Source organism: Musca autumnalis, unplaced genomic scaffold (assembly GCF_047663935.1).
Source record: "Musca autumnalis isolate F117 unplaced genomic scaffold, ASM4766393v1 scaffold_5, whole genome shotgun sequence".
NCBI lineage: Eukaryota > Metazoa > Arthropoda > Insecta > Diptera > Muscidae > Musca > Musca autumnalis.
This window is the reverse complement of record NW_027412088.1, coordinates 184,793,550-184,814,061: the sequence shown is the minus strand read 5'-3', so window position 1 is coordinate 184,814,061 and position 20,512 is coordinate 184,793,550. Positions and strand designations below refer to the sequence as shown.

Here is a 20,512-nt window from a genome sequence, read left to right as displayed (position 1 = left end):
AAAAAATCCACGTTTTGTGAACAAATATTTTTAAAAAATCCACGTTTTGTGAACAAATATTTTTAAAAAATCTACGTTTTGTGAACGAATATTTTTAAAAAATCCACGTTTTGTGAACAAATATTTTTAAAAAATCCACGTTTTGTGAACAACTATTTTTAAAAAATCCACGTTTTGTGAACAAATATTTTTAAAAAATCCACGTTTTGTGAACAAATATTTTTAAAAAATCCACGTTTGAAAAAATATCTTTCAGAAATCCACCGTTTATGGAAATGTTTTTTTTTAAATCCACGTTTTGTGGAAAATATTTTTAAAAAATTCACGTTTTGTGGAAAATATTTAAAAAATCCACTTTTTTGTAAAAAAAATATTTTTAAACAATTCACGTTTTTTGAAAAAATAGTTTTAAAAAATCTACGTTTTGTGAAAAATAAAAAAATAGTTTTAAAAAATCCACGTTTGCCTAAAACATATTTTTAAAAAATCCACGTTTGCCTAAAACATATTTTTAAAAAATCCACGTTTTGTAAAAAAATAAAAAAAAACGTTTTGTGAACAACTATTTTTAAAAAATCCACGTTTTGTGAACAACTATTTTTAAAAAATCCACGTTTTGTGAACAACTATTTTTAAAAAATCCACGTTTTGTGAACAACTATTTTTAAAAAATCCACGTTTTGTGAACAAATATTTTTAAAAAATCCACGTTTTGTAAACAAATATTTTTAAAAAAATCCACGTTTTGTGAACAAGTATTTTTAAAAAATCCACGTTTTGTGAACAAATATTTTTAAAAAAATCCACGTTTTGTGAACAAATATTTTTAAAAAATCCACGTTTTGTGAACAACTATTTTTAAAAAATCCAAGTTTTGTGAACAACTATTTTTAAAAAATCCAAGTTTTGTGAACAACTATTTTTAAAAAATCCACGTTTTGTGAACAACTATTTTTAAAAAATCCAAGTTTTGTGAACAACTATTTTTAAAAAATCCACGTTTTGTGAACAACTATTTTTAAAAAATCCACGTTTTGTGAACAAATATTTTTAAAAAATCCACGTTTTGTGAACAAATATTTTTAAAAAATCCACGTTTTGTAAACAAGTATTTTTAAAAAAATCCACGTTTTGTGAACAAGTATTTTTAAAAAATCCACGTTTTGTGAACAAATATTTTTAAAAAATCTACGTTTTGTGAACGAATATTTTTAAAAAATCCACGTTTTGTGAACAAATATTTTTAAAAAATCCACGTTTTGTGAATAACTATTTTTAAAAAATCCACGTTTTGTGAACAACTATTTTTAAAAAATCCACGTTTTGTGAACAACTATTTTTAAAAAATCCACGTTTTGTGAACAACTATTTTTAAAAAATCCACGTTTTGTGAACAACTATTTTTAAAAAATCCACGTTTTGTGAACAACTATTTTTAAAAAATCCACGTTTTGTGAACAACTATTTTTAAAAAATCCACGTTTTGTGAACAAATATTTTTAAAAAATCCACGTTTTGTGAACAAATATTTTTAAAAATCCACGTTTTGTGAACAACTATTTTTAAAAAATCCACGTTTTGTGAACAACTATTTTTAAAAAATCCACGTTTTGTGAACAACTATTTTTAAAAAATCCACGTTTTGTGAACAACTATTTTTAAAAAATCCACGTTTTGTGAACAAATATTTTTAAAAAATCCACGTTTTGTGAACAAATATTTTTAAAAAATCCACGTTTTGTAAACAAGTATTTTTAAAAAAATCCACGTTTTGTGAACAAGTATTTTTAAAAAATCCACGTTTTGTGAACAAATATTTTTAAAAAATCTACGTTTTGTGAACGAATATTTTTAAAAAATCCACGTTTTGTGAACAAATATTTTTAAAAAATCCACGTTTTGTGAATAACTATTTTTAAAAAATCCACGTTTTGTGAAAAAATATTTTTAAAAAATCCACGTGTTGTGAAAAAATATTTTTAAAAAATCCACGTGATGTGGAAAATATTTTTAAAAATCCACGTTTTGTGGAAAATATTTTTAAAAAATCTACGTTTTGTGAAAAAATATTTTTAAAAAATCCACGTTTTGTGAAAAAATATTTTTAAAAAATCCACGTTTTGTGAAAAAATATTTTTAAAAAATCCACGTTTTGTGGAAAATATTTTTAAAAAAATCCACGTTTTGTGGAAAATATTTTTAAAAAATCCACGTTTTGTGGAAAATATTTTTAAAAAATCCACGTTTTGTGGAAAATGTATTTAAAAATCCACGTTTTGTTGAAAATATTATTAAAAAAATCTACGTTTTGTGGAAAATATTTTTAAAAATCAACGTTTTGTGGAAATTATTATTAAAAAAATCTACGTTTTGTGGAAAATATTATTAAAAAATCCACGTTTTGTGGAAAACATTATTAAAAAAATCTACGTTTTGTGGAAATTTTTTTAAAAAATCAACGTTTGTAAAAAAATATTTTTAAAAATTCAACGTTTTGTGAAAAAATATTTTTAAAAAATCCACGTTTTGTGAACAAATATTTTTAAAGAATCCACGTTTTGTGAAAAAATATTTTTAAGAAATCCACGTTTTGTGAAAACATATTTTTAAAAAATCCACGTTTTGGAGAAAATATTAAAAAAAGTCCACCCTTTGTGGAAAATATTTTTAAAGAATCCACGTTTTGTGAAAATATTTTTAAAAATTCACGTTTTATGAAAATATTTTTAAAAATCCACGTTTTTTGAAAAGATTTTTAAAAACCCATGTTTTTTAAAAGATTTGAAAAAAAATTTATTTAAGCAATTAAAGTTTTGTGAAAAAATTGGAAAAATTCACATTTTGTGGAAAATATTTTTAAAGAATCCACGTTTTGTGAAAATATTTTTAAAAAATCCACGTTTTGTGAAAATATTTTTAAAAATCCACGTTTATTAAAAAATTTGAAATAATATTTTAAAAAAATCTACGTTTTGTGAAAAAAGTTTTTTAAATCCACGCTTTGTGAAAAAATAGAAGAAAAAATAGTATTAAAAAATCCACGTTTCGTGAAAAAATTTGTACAAATATTTTTAAAAAATCCACGTTTCGTGAAAAAATTTGTACAAATATTTTTAAAAAATCCACGTTTTGTGCAAAATATTTGAAAAAAATCCACGTTTTGTGAAAGAATATTTGTAAAAAATCCAAGTTTTGTAAAAAAATGTTTTTAAAAAATCCACGTGTGAAAATTGAAAAAATATTTTTAAAAAATCCACGTGTAAAAATTGAAAAAATATTTTTAAAAAATCCCCGTGTGAAAATTGAAAAAATATTGTTAAAAAAATTGAAAAAAATATTTTTAAAAAAAATTAAAAAAATATTTTTAAAAAATACACTTTTTGTGAAAAAATATTTTTAAAAAATCCACGTTTGGTGAAAACATATTTTTAAAAAATCCACGTTTTGTGAAAAAATAATTTTTTTTTAAACCCACTTTTTTGAAAAAAACAAAATTTGAGAGAACTATATTTTAAAAAATCCACGTTTTTTTATTCATATTTGTTCAATCCATTCATAATCAATCCTTTGCATATCAAACTACTTGACAACTATTTGAGTTTAGCATTCCAGTGAGTCAGAAAGAATTTCATGAATATACAGACAGCCTATTTGACTAGCCTTCTTTTTTTAAGACAGACAACTCAGTTATGACAACTTATCAGCAATGTTGGCATAAAACGTGCTTGCCTCAGCGTATCATAAGAAAATGTCTAATTAAATGCTGAACAAATAACTTGCACTCAACACCCATTAGCACGATTTGGTCTCGTGTTCTAATTTATCGGAGTGAACAAAATCAATAGAAACACAAATCTGCTATGAAGAAAAACAGATGAATGAGATAAGAACATGAAGTTCTTTCTTGCTGTGGCAACGCCTTCTTATTGGAGAAAGGGGCTTGAAATGCGAAGAGTGACTGGGCAAAATTTCACGATATTGCACAAGTATCGCTGATCATTAAATCGACAAGATCAATTTAATGGCCATACTAAATTTATGAATGTAGACGCAAATAGCTGAAAAGAGGTATTTATTAAGAAACTAATTGCTATTTTTAACATATTTTTAATAGTTCTTTTTTTGTTTCTGTTTTTAGAATATGATGACTTCTTTTTTAGCTCTAAATTTATTTGTTTGAAAAGTTAGAGGAGAACAATTTTTCCATTTAGCCACCGTTATTTTTGTGGATATTCCTGCGACACCAAAAAAATCTCCAAAGTGCCTATCATGTCATGTCTCGAACATATTTTATTTTTGCTTATCTCCTCATAAAGAATTTATTTTTATAACTGACATTTGTTTCCATTAGTAGAACGACAATATGGCTTTCACGTGTAGAAGACCAATTGCTTGCAAAACTATATCACGTTTCATAATCGCCTGATTTTTGCGTGATTTATGAGGTTATGGCCAAGGTATTCAAGATTAGCACAACAATTTTATTAAAAATGTCAATAAACAATTAGATTGTAATTTGTGCAGAATTTTATCTTTTTTCTGATTTATGGGACAAGCACAAATACGCAGTTCTATGAGAAATAAAACACACCTCCTTCCCTTTGTTTATTTGACCTGATGTCCATTGCTGATAATCCAAACATTCTGCCATGTCTCACGTCTAAAGATATTTTTATAATTTTGTACAGATACTAAGAATTCCGGACCGAATAGGGTTTGTATAACAACATTTTCAGCAGCCAGATTGCGATTGGTTGCCACATGGGTTATGACCAAAGGTTCATTGCTCTAGGAAAAGGAAAACGGAGTTGCAGATATTTTATTATCATAATATAGAATTTTTCACTTTCTTACAGGCAAAGGTGTTCCATCAGTTTCGAAGCGTTTATGCGGATCAATATGTTGACAATACCAGTTAGTATAAGCGGCAGGAATTTGCTTACCCGGACCACAATTCTAAAATAGTTAAACACAAAATTATTCTATTAGAATGAATACTTTTAAAATGTCTTCCTTCTCAAACCACAACACGTGGATTTTTTAAAGAAATTTCTCCCAAGACCATCACAACACAAAATTTTTTATTTAAGAAATTTCCTTAAGACCACCACAACACAAAACGTGATTTTTTTAAGAAATTTCTCCCTAGGCCACCAAAACACAAAACGGGGATTTTTTTAAAGAAATTTTTCCCAAGACCACCACAACACAAAACGAAGATTTTTTCTCAAAAGACCACAAAACGTGAACTTTCTCCAAATTTCTCCACAGACCACAAAACGTGAATTTTTTTAAGAAATTTTTCCGAAGACCGGCAGACCACAATCGGTGGATTTTTTTAAAGAATTTTTCTCGAAGACCACCAGACCACAAACCGTTGATTTTTTAAAGAAAATTTTCCGAAGACAAACCGTGGATTTTTTAAAAAAATAATATCCGAAGAAAATTGTTAGAAGACCGTCAGACCACAAACCGTGGGTTTTTTAAAGAAATTTTTCCCAAGACCACCACAACACAAAAGGGGGGTTTTTTAAAGAAATTTTCCTAAGGTCATCTGACCAAAAAACATGGATTTTGTTAAGAAATTTTGTCCGAAAGTCATCAGACCAAAAACGTGGATTTTTTAAAGATATTTCTGCGAAGGTCATCAGACCAAAAACGTGGATTTTTTAAAGAAAAATTTCTAAAGACCACCACAACACAAAACGGTTTTTTTTTTAAAGAAATTTCTCCGAAGGTCATCAGACCACGAAACGTAGATTTTTTAAAGAAATTTCCCCCAAGGTCATCAGACCACAAAACGAGGATTTTTTTAAGAAATTTCTGCGAAGGTCATTGGACCACAAAACGTGGATTTGTTAAATAAATTTCTGCGCAGGTCATCAGACAAGAAAACGTTTGAAAAAACATTCTCCGAAGGTCATAAAGAAATTTCTGCAAAATTTCTGACCCAAAAAACGTGGACTTTTTAAAAAAAAATTCTCCAAGGGTCATCAAACCAAAAACGTGGATTTTTTAAAGAAATTTCTCCGAAGGTCATCAAACCAAAAAACGTGGATTTTTTAAAGAAATTTCTCCGAAGGTCATCAAACCAAAAAAAACGTGGATTTTTTAAAGAAATTTTTCCGATGGTCATCAAACCAAAAAACGTGGATTTTTTAAAGAAATTTTTCCGAAGGTCATCAAACCAAAAAACGTGGATTTTTTAAAGAAAATTTTCCGAAGGTCATCAAACCAAAAAACGTGGATTTTTTAAAGAAATTTTTCCGAATGTCATCAAACCAAAAACGTGGATTTTTTGAAGAAATTTCTCCAAGGGTAATCAAACCAAAATACGTGGATTTTTAAAAGAAATTTCTCCCAAGGTCATCAGACCACAAAACCTGGATTTTTTAAAGAAATTTCTCCCAAGGTCATCAAGCCAAAAAACGTGGATTTTTTAAAGAAATTTCTCCAAAGGTCATCAAACCAAAAAAAGTGGATTTTTTTAAGAAATTTCTCCAAGGGTCATCAAACCAAAAACGTGGATTTTTTAAAGAAATTTCTACGAAGGTCATCAAACCAAAAAACGTGGATTTTTTAAAGAAATTTCTACGAAGGTCATCAAACCAAAAAACGTGGATTTTTTAAAAAAATTTCTCCAAAGATCATCAAACCAAAAAACGTGGATTTTTTAAAGAAATTTTTCCGAAGGTCATCAAACCAAAAAACGTGGATTTTTTAAAGAAATTTCTCCAAGGGTCATCAAACCAAAAAACGTGGATTTTTTAAAGAAATTTCTCCGAAGGTCATCAAACCAAAAAACGTGGATTTTTTAAAGAAATTTCTCCAAGGGTCATCAAACCAAAAACGTGGATTTTTTAAAGAAATTTCTCCGAAGGTCATCAAACCAAAAAACGTGGATTTTTTAAAGAAATTTTTCTGAAGGTCATCAAACCAAAAAACGTGGATTTTTTAAAGAAATTTATCCGAAGGTCATCAAGCCAAAAAACGTGGATTTTTAAAAGAAATTTCTCTGAAGGTCATCAAACCAAAAAACGTGGATTTTTTAAAGAAATTTATCCGAAGGTCATCAAACCAAAAAACGTGTTTTTTAAAGAAATTTATCCGAAGGTCATCAAACCAAAAAACGTGGATTTTTTAAAGAAATTTTTCCGAAGGTCATCAAACCAAAAAACGTGGATTTTTTAAAGAAATTTATCCGAAGGTCATTAAACCAAAAAACGTGGATTTTTTAAAGAAATTTCTCCAAAGGTCATCAAACCAAAAAACGTGGATTTTTTAAAGAAATTTCTCCGAAGGTCATCAAACCAAAAAACGTGGATTTTTTAAAGAAATTTCTCCAAAGGTCATCAAACCAAAAAACGTGGATTTTTTAAAGAAATTTCTCCGAAGGTCATCAAACCAAAAAACGTGGATTTTTTAAAGAAATTTCTCCGAAGGTCATCAAACCAAAAAACGTGGATTTTTTAAAGAAATTTCTCCAAGGGTCATCAAACCAAAAACGTGGATTTTTTAAAGAAATTTCTACGAAGGTCATCAAACCAAAAAACGTGGATTTTTTAAAGAAATTTCCCTGAAAGTCATCAGACCGCAAAACGTGGATTTTTTAAAGAAATTTCTACGAAAGTCATCAAACCAATAAACGTGGATTTTTTAAAGAAAATTCTCCGAAGGTTATCAAACCAAAAAACGTGGATTTTTTAAAGAAATTTCTCCGAAGGTCATCAAACCAAAAAACGTGGATTTTTTAAAGAAATTTTTCTGAAGGTCATCAAACCAAAAAACGTGGATTTTTTAAAGAAATTTATCCGAAGGTCATCAAGCCAAAAAACGTGGATTTTTTAAAGAAATTTCTCCAAAGGTCATCAAACCAAAAAACGTGGATTTTTTTAAGAAATTTCTCCGAAGGTCATCAAACCAAAAAAACGTGGATTTTTTAAAGAAATTTCTCCGAAGGTCATCAAACCAAAAAACGTGGATTTTTAAAGAAATTTCTCCGAAGGTCATCAAACCAAAAACGTGGATTTTTTAAAGAAGGTCATCAAACCAAAAAACGTGGATTTTTTAAAGAAATTTCTCCGAAGGTCATCAAACCGAAAAACGTGGATTTTTAAAGAAATTTTTCCGAAGGTCATCAAACCAAAAAACGTGGATTTTTTAAAGAAATTTATCCGAAGGTCATCAAACCAAAAAACGTGGATTTTTTAAAGAAATTTATCCAAAGGTCATCAAACCAAAAAACGTGGATTTTTTAAAGAAATTTCTCCGAAGGTCATCAAACCAAAAAAACGTGGATTTTTTAAAGAAATTTCTCCGAAGGTCATCAAACCAAAAAACGTGGATTTTTAAAGAAATTTCTCCGAAGGTCATCAGAACACAAAACGTGGATTTTTAAAGAAATTTCTCCGAAGGTCATCAGAACACAAAACGTAGATTTTTTAAAGAAACTTCCCCGAAAGTCATCAGAACACAAAACGTGGATTTTTTAAAGAAATTTGTCCCAAGGTCTTCTGACCAAAAAACGTGGATTTTTTAAGAAAATTGTCCGAAGGTCATCGGACCAAAAAACGTGGATTATTTAAAGAAATTTCTCCGAAGGTCATCAGACCGCAAACCCTGGATTTTTTAAAGAAATTTCTTTCTTGGATCGGCCCATAGATAGAATTTCTCGTAAATAATTAACACTACATATGCGAGTATTTCAATTCAATTCTTACCCTCTTCGAACACAATCCCAGTGGCAAATTAATTTCTCCATATTTTCTCGATTCAAATGAATTTTGAATGGTCGATGTGAGATCCCATGACTTTTGGGCCGTATACAGCAGCAAAGGCTCGTTGGGATCATCGACACATTCCAAACGAAATGGTTGGCCATATTTTAATATCAATTCACTATCCGGTTTACTTCCATTCTGCTCCAGATCCTCGTCATCCTTGGCGGTGACAATGCGAAAAGAATTGCGAACGCATGGCTTGAGCGACGGAGCAATTGTCAACTCACATTCATCATTCATTTTTTGACTGCGTCGTACAACACGTTCATTTATAACCACGGAAAGGGTTAAATGTTTATCAAACGCCGGATATTGACAGATGCGCATATTTGCTGGCATTAATTGGACAACCCCTCCGAAACTCACCGTCTCTCTGGGTGCTTCCATTTCAACTTCTCTATGGAAATTTTGATATAATTTTCGTGTTTTCTCTACCAATAGCGAACCGCTGTCACGTTTCTGGGTGAACAATTTGATTTTATCTTCTTCCAAACAAATATCCTCGAACCAATTACCCAAACGGGTCACGGGGCGATATCTTGAACGGGTCACAAGGGACATCACGCGGAATGTTTGTTAATTTCAAGGGGAAAATTAAAAAAAAAATAATAATAATAAATGTGGTATGGTAAATAAAGGTATGTTCACATGGTGCTACTTAAGACCCATTCCAAAGGGAGAGGTGCTTCTAAAAACCCCTTGCAAAGGGAAAGGTTGCTTTTGAAGATCCTTCGAAGGGGAAGGGTGCTTCCTAAGACCCATTCCAGGGTGCTTCCAAAAACCCTTTCCAAAGGAAAAGGGAGATTTAAAAACCATTTCCATGGCAAAGGTTGCTTCTAAAGACCCTTTCCAAGGGAAATGAGTGCTTCTAAAGAGTCTTTCCAAGGATAAGGGTGCTTCTAAAGACTCTTTCCAAGGAAAAGGGTGCTCCTTTTCTAAGGGAAAGCGTGCTTCTAAAGACCCCTTTCCTAAGGGAAAACGTGCTTCTAAAGACAACTTTCCAAGGGAAAGGGTGCTTCTAAAGACGCTTTTCAAGGGAAATGGGTGCTTCAAAAGACCCTTTTCCAAGGAAAAGAGTGCTTCTAAAAACCCTTTCCAAGTGAAAGGGAGCTTCTAAAAACCTTTTCCATGTGAAAGGGTGCTTCTAAAAACCCTTTCCAAGGGAAATGGTTGTTTCTAAAGAGTCTTTCCAAGGATAAGGGTGCTTCTAAAGACTCTATCCAAGGAAAAGGGTGCTCCTAATGCCCATTTCCAATCAAAAGAATGCTTCTAAAGACCCTTTCCAAGGGAAATGGGTTCTTCTAAAAACCCTTTCCAAGTGAAAGGGTGCTTCTAAACCCCTTTCCAAGGGAAATGGGTGCTTCTAAAGAACCTTTCCAAGGGAAATGGGTGTTTCTTTAAACCCCTCTAATGGAGAAGTGTGCTTCCGAAGATCCTTCCAGGGGAAAGGGTGCTTTTAAAGAGTCTTTCCAAGAGAAAGGGTGATTCTAAAGACCCTTTCCAAGAGAAAGAGTTCTTCTAAAGTCTTTTTCCAAAGAAAGGGTCTTCTAAAGTCTTTTTCCAAAGGAAAGGGTGCTTCTAAAAACCCTTTTCAAGAGAAAGGGTGCTTCTAAAAACCCTTTTCAAGAGAAAGGGTGCTTCTAAAGACCCTTTTCAAGGGGAAATGTTGCTTTTAAAAACCCTTTTCAAGGTGAAATGTTGCTTTTAAAAACCCTTTTCAAGGGGAAATGTTGCTTTTTAAAACCCTTTTCAAGGGGAAATGTTGCTTTTAAAAACCCTTTTCAATGGGAAATGTTGCTTTTAAAAACCCTTCCAAGGGAAAGGGTGCTCCCTAAGACCCTTTCCAAAGGGAAACCGTGCTTCTAAAGACCCTTTCCAAGGGAAAGAGTGCTCCTAAACACCCTTTCCAAGGGAAAGAGTGCTTCTAAAGAACCTTTCCAAGGGAAATGGGTGCTTCAAAAGACCCTTTGCACTTGAGGAGGAGCTTCTACAGACCCTTTCTAAGACCCAAGACCCTTTTTCAAGTTAAGGTGTGCTTCCACAAACCCTTACCAAAGAAAAAGGGGAATTTCTTTAAAAAATCCACATTTTGTGGTCTGGTGGTGTTCGGATAATTTTTTTTAATCCACGTTTTATGTTCTGGTGGTCCTCAAATACATTTCTTTAAAGAATCCACATTTTGTATTCCTGCGGTCTTCGGATAAATTTCTTTAAAAAATCCGCGTTTTATGGTCTGGAGATCTTCGGATAAATTCCTTTAAAAATCCACTTTTTGTGGTCCGTCCAGTGGTCTTCGGATCTATTTCTTTAAAATAAAATCCACTTTTTGTGGTCCATTCGACGGTCTTCGGATAAATTTCATTAAAAAATCCACTTTTTGTGGTCCGGTGGTCTTCGGATAAATTTCTTTAAAAAAATTCACGTTTTGTGGTCCTGTGGTCTTCGGATAAATTTCTTTTAAAAATCCACGTTTGTGATCTGGTGGTCTTCGGATAAAATTCTTTAAAAAAATCCTCGTTTTGTGATCTGGTGGTCTTCGGATAAAGTTCTTTGAAAAATCTTCGTTTTTTGTTCTGGCGGCCTTCGGATAAATTTCTTCTAAAAATCCGTGTTTGTGATGTGTGGTCTGCGGATAAAATTATTTAGAAAATTATCGTTTTGTGATCTGGCGGTCTTCGGAAAATGTCTTTAAAAATTCCACGTATGTAATCTGGTGGTCTTCGGATAAATTTATTTTAAAAATCCTCGTTTTTGGGTCTGGCGGTCTTCGGATAAACTTCTTTAAAAAATCCACGTTTGTGATGTGGTGGTCTTCGGATAAAATTCTTTAAAAAATCCTCGTTTTGTGATCTGGTGGTCTTCGGATAAATTTCTTTGAAAAATCCTCGTTTTTGGGTCTGGCGGTCTTCGGATAAATTTCTTTAAAAAATCCTCGTTTTTTGGCCTGTCGGTCTTCGGAGAAATTACTTTAAAAAATCCTCGTTTTGTGATCTGGTGGTCTTCGGATAAATTTCTTTAAAAAATCCACGTTTGTGATCTGGTGGTCTTCGGGTAAACTTCTTATAAAATTCCTCGTTTTTTTGGTCTGGCGGTTTTGGATAAATTTCTTTAAAAAATCCTCGTTTTGTGATCTGGTGGTCTTCGGATAAACTTCTTTTAAAAATCCTCGTTTTTTTTGGTCTGGCGGTCTTCGGATAAATTTCTTTAAAATATCCTCGTTTTGTGAGTTGGTGGTCTTCGGATAAAATTCTTTAAAAAATCCTCGTTTTGTGGCCTGGTTGTCTTCGGATAAATTTCCTTAAAAATCCACGTATTTGGTCTGGTGGTCTTTGGAGAAATTTTTTTTAAACATCCTCGTTTCTTGCTCTGACAGTCTTCGGATAAATTTCTTTAAAAAATCCTCGATTTGTGATCTGGTGATCTTCGGATAAAATTCTTTAAAAACTCCACGTTTGTGATCTGGTTGTCTTCGGATAAATTTCTTTTAAAAATCTTCGTTTTTTGGTATGGTGGTCTTCGGATAAACTTCTTAAAAAATCCTCTTTTGTGGTCTGGTGGTCTTCGGATAAATTACCTTAAAAATCCACGTTTATGATCTGGTGTTCATCCGATCAATTTCATTAAAAAATCTTCGTTTTGTGATCTGGTGGTCTTCTTAACAAAATCCTCGTTTTGTGATCTGGTGATCTTCGGATAAATTTCTTTAAAAATCCTCGTTTGTGGTCTGGTGGTCTTCGGATAAATTTCCTTAAAAATAATAGGCAAATAGGATGTGATGCTTTTTATATAGTATGCCATTTTTTCCCTTTGAAAGCTTGTATAGCGTTTTCTGTTTATAATTATTTTATTACTGCAGTTAATTCTTGGAATTCCGCGTCCACTGGGACTCTTTAAATACTGTCAAAATAATATTTGTCATACCAATTATTTGAAGTTTGTTGTCTTTTTTCCCCTTTTTCGTTATTTGTTTAATGATTATTATGTCACTTTGGTGATGAATAATTTCATCTTGAATTGAACTTATCAATGTTTAAACAATGACGAAGTCAAGAGATGTGAATTTTAAATTTAGCTGATGGGAAACCATGTGGGCAGCGTTTAAATGGTTGTAATCTTTGTTGTAAAGAAGTCACAATTAACTAAATTACAACGGAAGGAGGCAGTCAAGTCTCTGCATTACAACAATTTACGGCATGTAAAATGTTCATTCACCTTAGGTAGATGGGTTGGTGGGTTGATTAAATCTGGGAGATGTATAAACAACAGTTAACAGAAATAGCTACATTGATTTAGCTGATTCACTACATATCATCGTTAGCATCAGGATTGTGAAAATGATAAATAATTGTGACATGTGATTAGTCAATTGTTTTTTGGAGCCACCATGGTGCAATGGTATGCACACCCGCCTTGCACGCTGAAGGTCGTGGGTTCGATTCCCCGGTCAGGCAACCTCAAATTTTCAAGGGTGCAAAATACCCCTTAGTAATGTTGGCGACATTTCCTGAGTATTTCAGCCATGTACAACTTCTCTACAAGTGGTGTCGTAATGCATGCCATTTGGACTCGGCGATAAACAGTAGGTCCCATATCATTGAGCTAATATGAAACGGGGTGCACTTATTGATATGAGAGAAGTCTCCCTTGTTTCGTCTGGGATGTTTGTGGAACGATTATTATTATATTATTAGGCAATTTTGTTTTCAAAACTTTGTGTTTAGAGTAAATGTGATTTCAAAAAACCCGGAGAAGAACTTTATTCCACACCCCATATATCTAATTATGCAAATATTTGCAAAGTATTACCACCTCTGACGGAAATGGAAAGATACACACCTGTGGATTATATGACCTTGCTTGATTTTTGGTGCCATAAAGGTCTTTCCTGATAAATGACGTAGCCTGTTGTTTTTTTGTCACCCACAATTGGTTCAAATAAAAAATTTATGACGGGTTTTAAAATCATCTGTTTTTATTTCATCGAGGCAGGGTAATAAATTTGTTTTCGACATCTATTGACGTCATGTGGATTGTAAACCTTGACTGTGATTTAATTCCCTTAACAGTTTACCTAGATTTTTCTTTGCATGATAAGACATGTATTTTTTATTGCCGTCTATAAAATATATCATGATCCTATTTCGGGTTCTTAAACCTTTTGAATGAAACGTGATTTTCTGTTTGTTATCAGTTGCTTTGTTGTTCTTGTGAAAAAATTTCCAGTACATTTCAATTCTCATTAATCCCAATCGCAAATTATAGCTCGGAACACGGTAAATTGAAAAGATAGGTCAGTAGTGGGATTCTTTAACTCATTTTTTGTTTGGTTACCGACAAAAATCGGAAAAAAATCAATTTCGTTAATTGACGAAATTTGTTGGCAAGTTATGCGGCCCATACATTTACGCCAAACTGCTGCTGCCGATGAACCCTTTGTGTACGTGTGAGATTGAGTAGTGTGTGGAATTCCTTCAATCCACATTCCAGAAATGATAAACTTTCCTCCAAAACACGGGTTTTAATTGAAGTTTTCAAAAATTGTTAATTTCCCCACAAACAATATTTATTATTTTCAATAATTGTTTTTTGATTAGGGGTTAGGGTTTCATTTCCAAAATCTAAATAGTTTTGATTTCAAATGAAGATGTCACCAAGGTACATTTATAGAAGGTAGAAGTGACAATCAGCGGTTTTTTTACTTTTTTGTAAATTGGGCTTTCAAAATATAATAGGGTCTACTCATGAAATTTGTAACATCGAAATTTGCTACCATAAAATACTTCTTTTCATCCTGAACGTGAAAAAGGACCTACGACATTTCTGAATGCTTTAAATTTACATTTTGATTCAAATTTGTTCTATTTTAGAGGATTTTCAAAATGTATTTATGTTTTTTTCTGAGAAAATTTTTAGAACGACCCTATGTCCCAATTTACATTAGGCAAGTTTTCTTGCAGCAACCCCCCGTTTGTAGGAGAGACACGTAAGGGGAATGGAAAAGGAACAAAAATGTTCATACCGGCAATTTTCAGGCAATTTCTTTTATATTTTTCGTATTTGACATTATTTTCATTGTTTTGAAAACAAAACTTGTCGGAACAGAATTGCCTTTTATAAACGCAAGAGGCAAATTTAAAACGGAACGAGAAAAATTGCCGTAAGTAAACTCGCCTAATGTAAATCGGGACTATTATTCAATATTTTTTTGACATTGTTTTTCTAAATTTGTTAGTAATTGTAATTCATGAATCTACCTTATATAAATGTGCCTTGGTTGTCACTAAGTCCCTATTTACATTAGGCGAGTTTACTTGCGGCAATTGTCAGTTTGTAGGTGAGAGAGGGGGCTGAGAGGCAAAGGGTTACCATATGCCTCACCTCTCTCTTCATCAAACTGACAATTGTCGCAAGTAAACTCGCCTAATGTAAATTGGGACAAAGTCCTACCGATAGCAACAGTGTTGTCTCCTTTTAGTCCCAATTTACATTAGGCGAGTTTAGTTGCGGCAATTGTCAGTTTGTGGGTGAGAGATGGTGTTGAGAGGCAAAGGGTTACCATATACCTCACCTCTCTCTCCATCAAACTGACAATTGCCGCAAGTAAACTCGCCTAATGTAAATTGGGACTTATAGTACGTTTATATATAACCAGATTTAACAAACCCACTGGGTTTCAAATGTCAATTCCATTGCTTATATTTCAAATAAATCCTTATAAAGAAGGTTAACCCTGCAAAAGGCTATAATATAAACATGGCCTTATTGGTACTTTTCATTTATAAGTTTGCGTATCAATTTTACCGATTTCTGTCGGTAAGAAAAAATTAATTGGAGGTTCGACAAGTTCTGTCGGTAACCCAAAAATTAAAAGTTACAGAACTACACAACAGGCTCGAAAAAATGCGAAAATGTTTACTGAGGCCCAAATCCGTTTCCATGAAAATGTGAAATGAAAACTTTTATAAAGAAAAACAAATAAAAAAATCGTTAAGTTCGACCGGGCTAAATTTTTCATACCCTCAACCAAGGCCTACAGAAGGTCGGCGATTCAGAGTTCTGTTAACAACATTTGACAACAAACATAATAGATTTTACATTACATTATTGTGATTTGATTTCCTTTGTATTTTATGTCACAATAATGTATTTGACAGCAAACTAAATAGTCAGGGCTAACTAGTTTGGGCTGAGTGTCCGACTGTATAGACCAGGTATCGGCACCAACACAAGCGCATTGTTTGCTGTCTCACGCATACGACTCTCTCTCGCTCTCTCCACAAACATCGTGTGGGTTAATGCATTGCTAAAATTAAAAATCATTGAAGCAAGCGACAACAGAACCTTCTTCATTGACTTCTGAACGAAGACTGAGAGGTGGTTGTTCTGTTGTTATTCTCATCAAGGGCACGTGTGCCCCTTTTTGCCGGATGGTGGTATAGACTGTGCCCTCAACCATAAAATATTCTGAACAATTTTATGTGGAGAAGTTTTTCGAACACCGATACCCCAAATGCCTAATTTAGGTCAGAAAATGTATCTACACGCAGAAAAATTTATGTTAGAAATATGTTTGGAACCAAACAAATATTTGTTTGGGACTGATTGCAAACAAATATATGTTTGGATCCAAACATAATTTGTTTGTGTCCAAACAAACATATGTTTGCAACATTTTGTAACATATCTCTATTTTATTTGTTTGGGTACCAACATATTTTTTTATGTTAGAACATATTTTTTATGGGTGGAGAGAGGATTTCTGTCAAAGAGAGTGACAACAGGGCTCTCGTGGCTGCGGAATACTGTTTTATAATAAAGAGCTGTGTGTATGGTGTAATAGGAGACGCAATAACCAACGTAGCAAGCGAAGAGGAAAAGAAAAAAATGGTATTAATTATGCTGTTCTTTTTTCTTCAGTTCTCTAAATAAATCGTTGAGTTAAGACGGTAAAGTGAGTGAATAAATCATCATGAATATGGATGTACCTATTTATTACATTATGTAATTTGATTTCAGATGCCGATTTCCCGCTGATGATTTCAACGTTGAGGAAGATGTGTTTTATTTCACAACTAAGGAGAAGCGTTCGACGATATTTCTGTATTTCTGTATAAATTTGTGATTTATCTTTTATTAGCGTCTGTTATGTATTTCTTTTGAATTTTTTATGTACCTATGTGTCTTTTGTTGCTTTTGCTTTTTTTTATACCTTTCAATAAACCACAAGCATTTATAAATGGGTGTATATGTTTGAGATAGCCAGTGAGCGCTTACTGAGAGCAAGTGAGCATGCATATATGTAAATGTGATTGACATTGAAATTTACGCTCCCTTGCTCTCAGAAACGCCCACTGGTGCATGTGTTGGTTATTTTTTGTGGCTTTTGGGTTTGTATTTGTTTGCACCCAAACATATAATTTGTTTACACCCAAACATATATTTGTTTGAAGGACCCAAACATATGTTATGTTTGGAACTGATTGCAAACAAATATGTTTGCTGCAAAATATGTTTGGGACATATGTTGAGAGGCGTTTTTTTCCTCCGTGTATGTATCTTCCATTGGGCGGTACCTTTATATGGAGGCTATATCAAAGTGGGGACATATGATAACAACCTTAAATGTCAAATTACAGCAAGTTCGGTTAAAAATTATAGCTAAAAACCAAACATCGGAAAGTGCCGTTGTATTGGGGGCTATACCAAAACAACGGCCGATATACCTCCGCGGTGCTCTTGAAGCAACATTAAATGGAAGGTGCTTACATCTGGGAAGTTTTTGCGAATTCTGAAACTAGAATATTTATAGATGAGAAAAATCAAAAAATTGCCCGAGCGCTTTTTAAATAAATTTTATATCTCAATAACGGTAAAACCTACGAAATTATCTTGTAGCTACAACATTTTCTTTAGTACCATTTCGATAGGACTTGCGGTTTCCAAGCAAAATCTTGAAAACCTAAAAAGCCCCAAAAATGTGGACTTGATTCGCGATTTATTTAAAAAGCGCTCCGGCGATTTCTTTTTAGTTTTTTGATTTTTCTCATTTATGAACATTGTAGTTTCAGAATCCGCAAAAAACATTCCAGGTATAAGCACCTTCCATTAAAAGTTGCTTCAAGAGCACCTATGGGAAAAAAAACATTTGGTTGCAAAAATATTGCGTTCTGTCTCAATTGTTGCAGACGATTAAACAGACGGATATGGCGAGGTCGACTCAGAATTTTACCCTGATCGAGAATATAAGAACATAATAGTGTCACAAATGATTCTTTCAATACGTTACAAACGGAAAAACCAACCAATACTATGGTAAAGGGAATACAAAATAAGTGGACCTACATGTCCTGTGAACGGATACCTAGCTATCTATATTAATAAAAGAGTAAAGTGATTGACTGACTGACTTAATGATTCATCAACGCCCAGACCAAACGGCTAAAGCTAGAATCTTGAATTTTTGGGTGAGGGTCAGTCTTGGTCCGAAGGTGTCAGATAAGGCTGGGTTTTTGGAAATTCGAACTAGAACGGTACGAAAAGTACTAAAAGGTACTAAATATGGTACCCTTTGTATTAGGCAAACGGGAAGAGCTAAACAGGAAGAGCTGAAATTTGGATCGAGAGTCACTAATAGAGTGTAGGATAGGTGTACCACAGGGCTTTTAGAAATTCGAAATCGAGGTGTACGAAAAGTACTAAAATGTACTAAACTTGGTACTATTTTGTATTATGTGAACGGATAGAGCTGGAATCTTCAAATTTGAAATGAAAATCAAAAAAGGGAAGTAGGGCTGATATAAGAGGTGGTTTTGAAAATGCGTACGAAGGGTACTAAATTTGGTACAAATTTGATTTGGATGAACGGATAGAGCTGGAATCCTAAAATTTGGAATTAAGATTACTGTTGGAGTGTAGGTTTGAGATATGGAGGTAGTTTTGGAAATTAGTACTAATGTGTACGAAAAGTACTAAATAGTACTAAATTTGGTACAATTTGGATTTGGGCGAACGAGTTGAACTGAAATCCTGAAATTTGGAATTAAGATTACTGTTGAAGTGTAAGATTGAGGGAGTTTTGGAAATTCGTACAATGGGTACGAAAAGTACTACATTTGGTACAATTTAGATTTAGGTGAACGGATAGAGCTGGAGTCCTCAAATTTGGAATTTACATTACAGTAGGAGTGTTGGATCGAGGGAGTTTTGGAAAGTCGAACTTATGTGTATGAAAAGTACTAAATGGTACTAAATTTGGTACACTAATAGAGTTTCTATCTGTTTCTATCTTTTCAACAAAATTGTTTCTTTATTCTGAACGGTTTAGTAATTTTATTCGGAAACGTAGACCTATGCTACAAAAACATTTACTGTTTTGGGGTGAGATGCGGCTGGTTTTTTTAGAAAATCCGACTAAAGTGATACGAACGTATTTAGGACAACAAAATATTCAGTGTTCACCATTTCCGTATTATATTTTCATTTGTTTTTATATCCTTTCCGCATACGAAGTAGCGGGCACTTTGCTAGTAATATATATAATTGTTCCACAGACATACCAGACGGGACAAGGGAGACTTCCCTCATATCAATGCACCCCGATTCATATTAGTTCACTGATATGGGACCTACTGCTTATCGCCGAGTCCGAACGGCGTGTCTGAAGACACCTCTTGTAGAGAAGTTTTACATGGTCTTATAGTACGTTTATATATAACCGGATTTAACAAACCCACTGGGTTTCAAATGTCAATTCCTTTGTGTATACGTCAAATAAATCCTCATTAAGAAGGTTAACCCTGCAAAAGGCTGTAATATAAACATGGCCTTATGCCAGATTATGAACATTTGCATTAAAATGAAAATGAGTTTATAGGTAAGCGGTGTTAATGGCGTGAAACCCTGTACACAAAGTTCTGTTCTCAGTTTCTCCTTTTTCAACGAATTTTTAGCGACTCCAAAAATGTTTGCAAGAATTCTACTCTTTGCGTGAAATTATTCATTTAGTAAAATGATATGGATACTTTCAACTTGAAAATGTAACGAATTTTCAATTTGTTTATTGTGACCATTGAATATAATGATTGTTTATTTATTTGTAATGGGCTTGGTCAGATTTATTAATGAATAAAACTAATGTAAATTCATTGTTTTTCCCAACGTTTCGTCAGTTTATTTCCGACTTCTTCAGGGGATATTTATTGGAATTTTCTGTAAAAAACATAGTAGCATTTGTTGAATATACATTTTTCTTGTGTACGTTTTTGATTATACTTTTTACTTACAATTAGTTCATTTTCCTTATATTTATATTTATATTTATAAAAAAACGGGACTTCACAAAAACACGCATTGTATAAATAATAAATAAATAAATAAATAATTGTAAATAAAAAACTTAATCTATATCACAGAACGTATCACTTAAGCTATTGCAACCGAGTATTGTAGTTTAGTATTGTCCTTGTCTTCTTTGGTGTTTATTGACATTTGTATTCTCTCTTGAATACGTAAGCTTTCCAGTGTATATCGTTTGTTTTCATTCGTCTCTTTACCCAATATCTTGACGTTTTTCAAATCTGCTGTGTGTCGATTTTCATTTACACGCTTATTCTAACACCAAGTCGTCTCTTTGTTGTTCCCACATAAACTCTGTTGCATTGTTCGTTTTCGTTCCCCTTGTAGGTTATTTCATATACGACGTTATTTTCGTTTAACTTGTCTCTCTTTACCGT

The 20,512-nt window shown here is 32.6% G+C and overlaps 1 protein-coding gene across 1 annotated transcript; it reads right to left on the bottom strand.

Annotated features, from left to right (window-relative positions):
- Positions 1-4,444: 4,444 nt before the first annotated feature.
- On the bottom strand, positions 4,445-9,394 carry LOC141406359 (cilia- and flagella-associated protein 161). The gene is made up of 3 exons (XM_073991689.1): positions 8,721-9,394; positions 4,855-4,956; positions 4,445-4,788 (listed from the first exon to the last, which is right to left on the bottom strand). Exons 1-3 carry the CDS (start codon positions 9,339-9,341, stop codon positions 4,606-4,608), a joined length of 906 nt encoding a protein of 301 aa, XP_073847790.1. The 5' UTR covers positions 9,342-9,394; the 3' UTR covers positions 4,445-4,605.
- Positions 9,395-20,512: the final 11,118 nt, after the last annotated feature.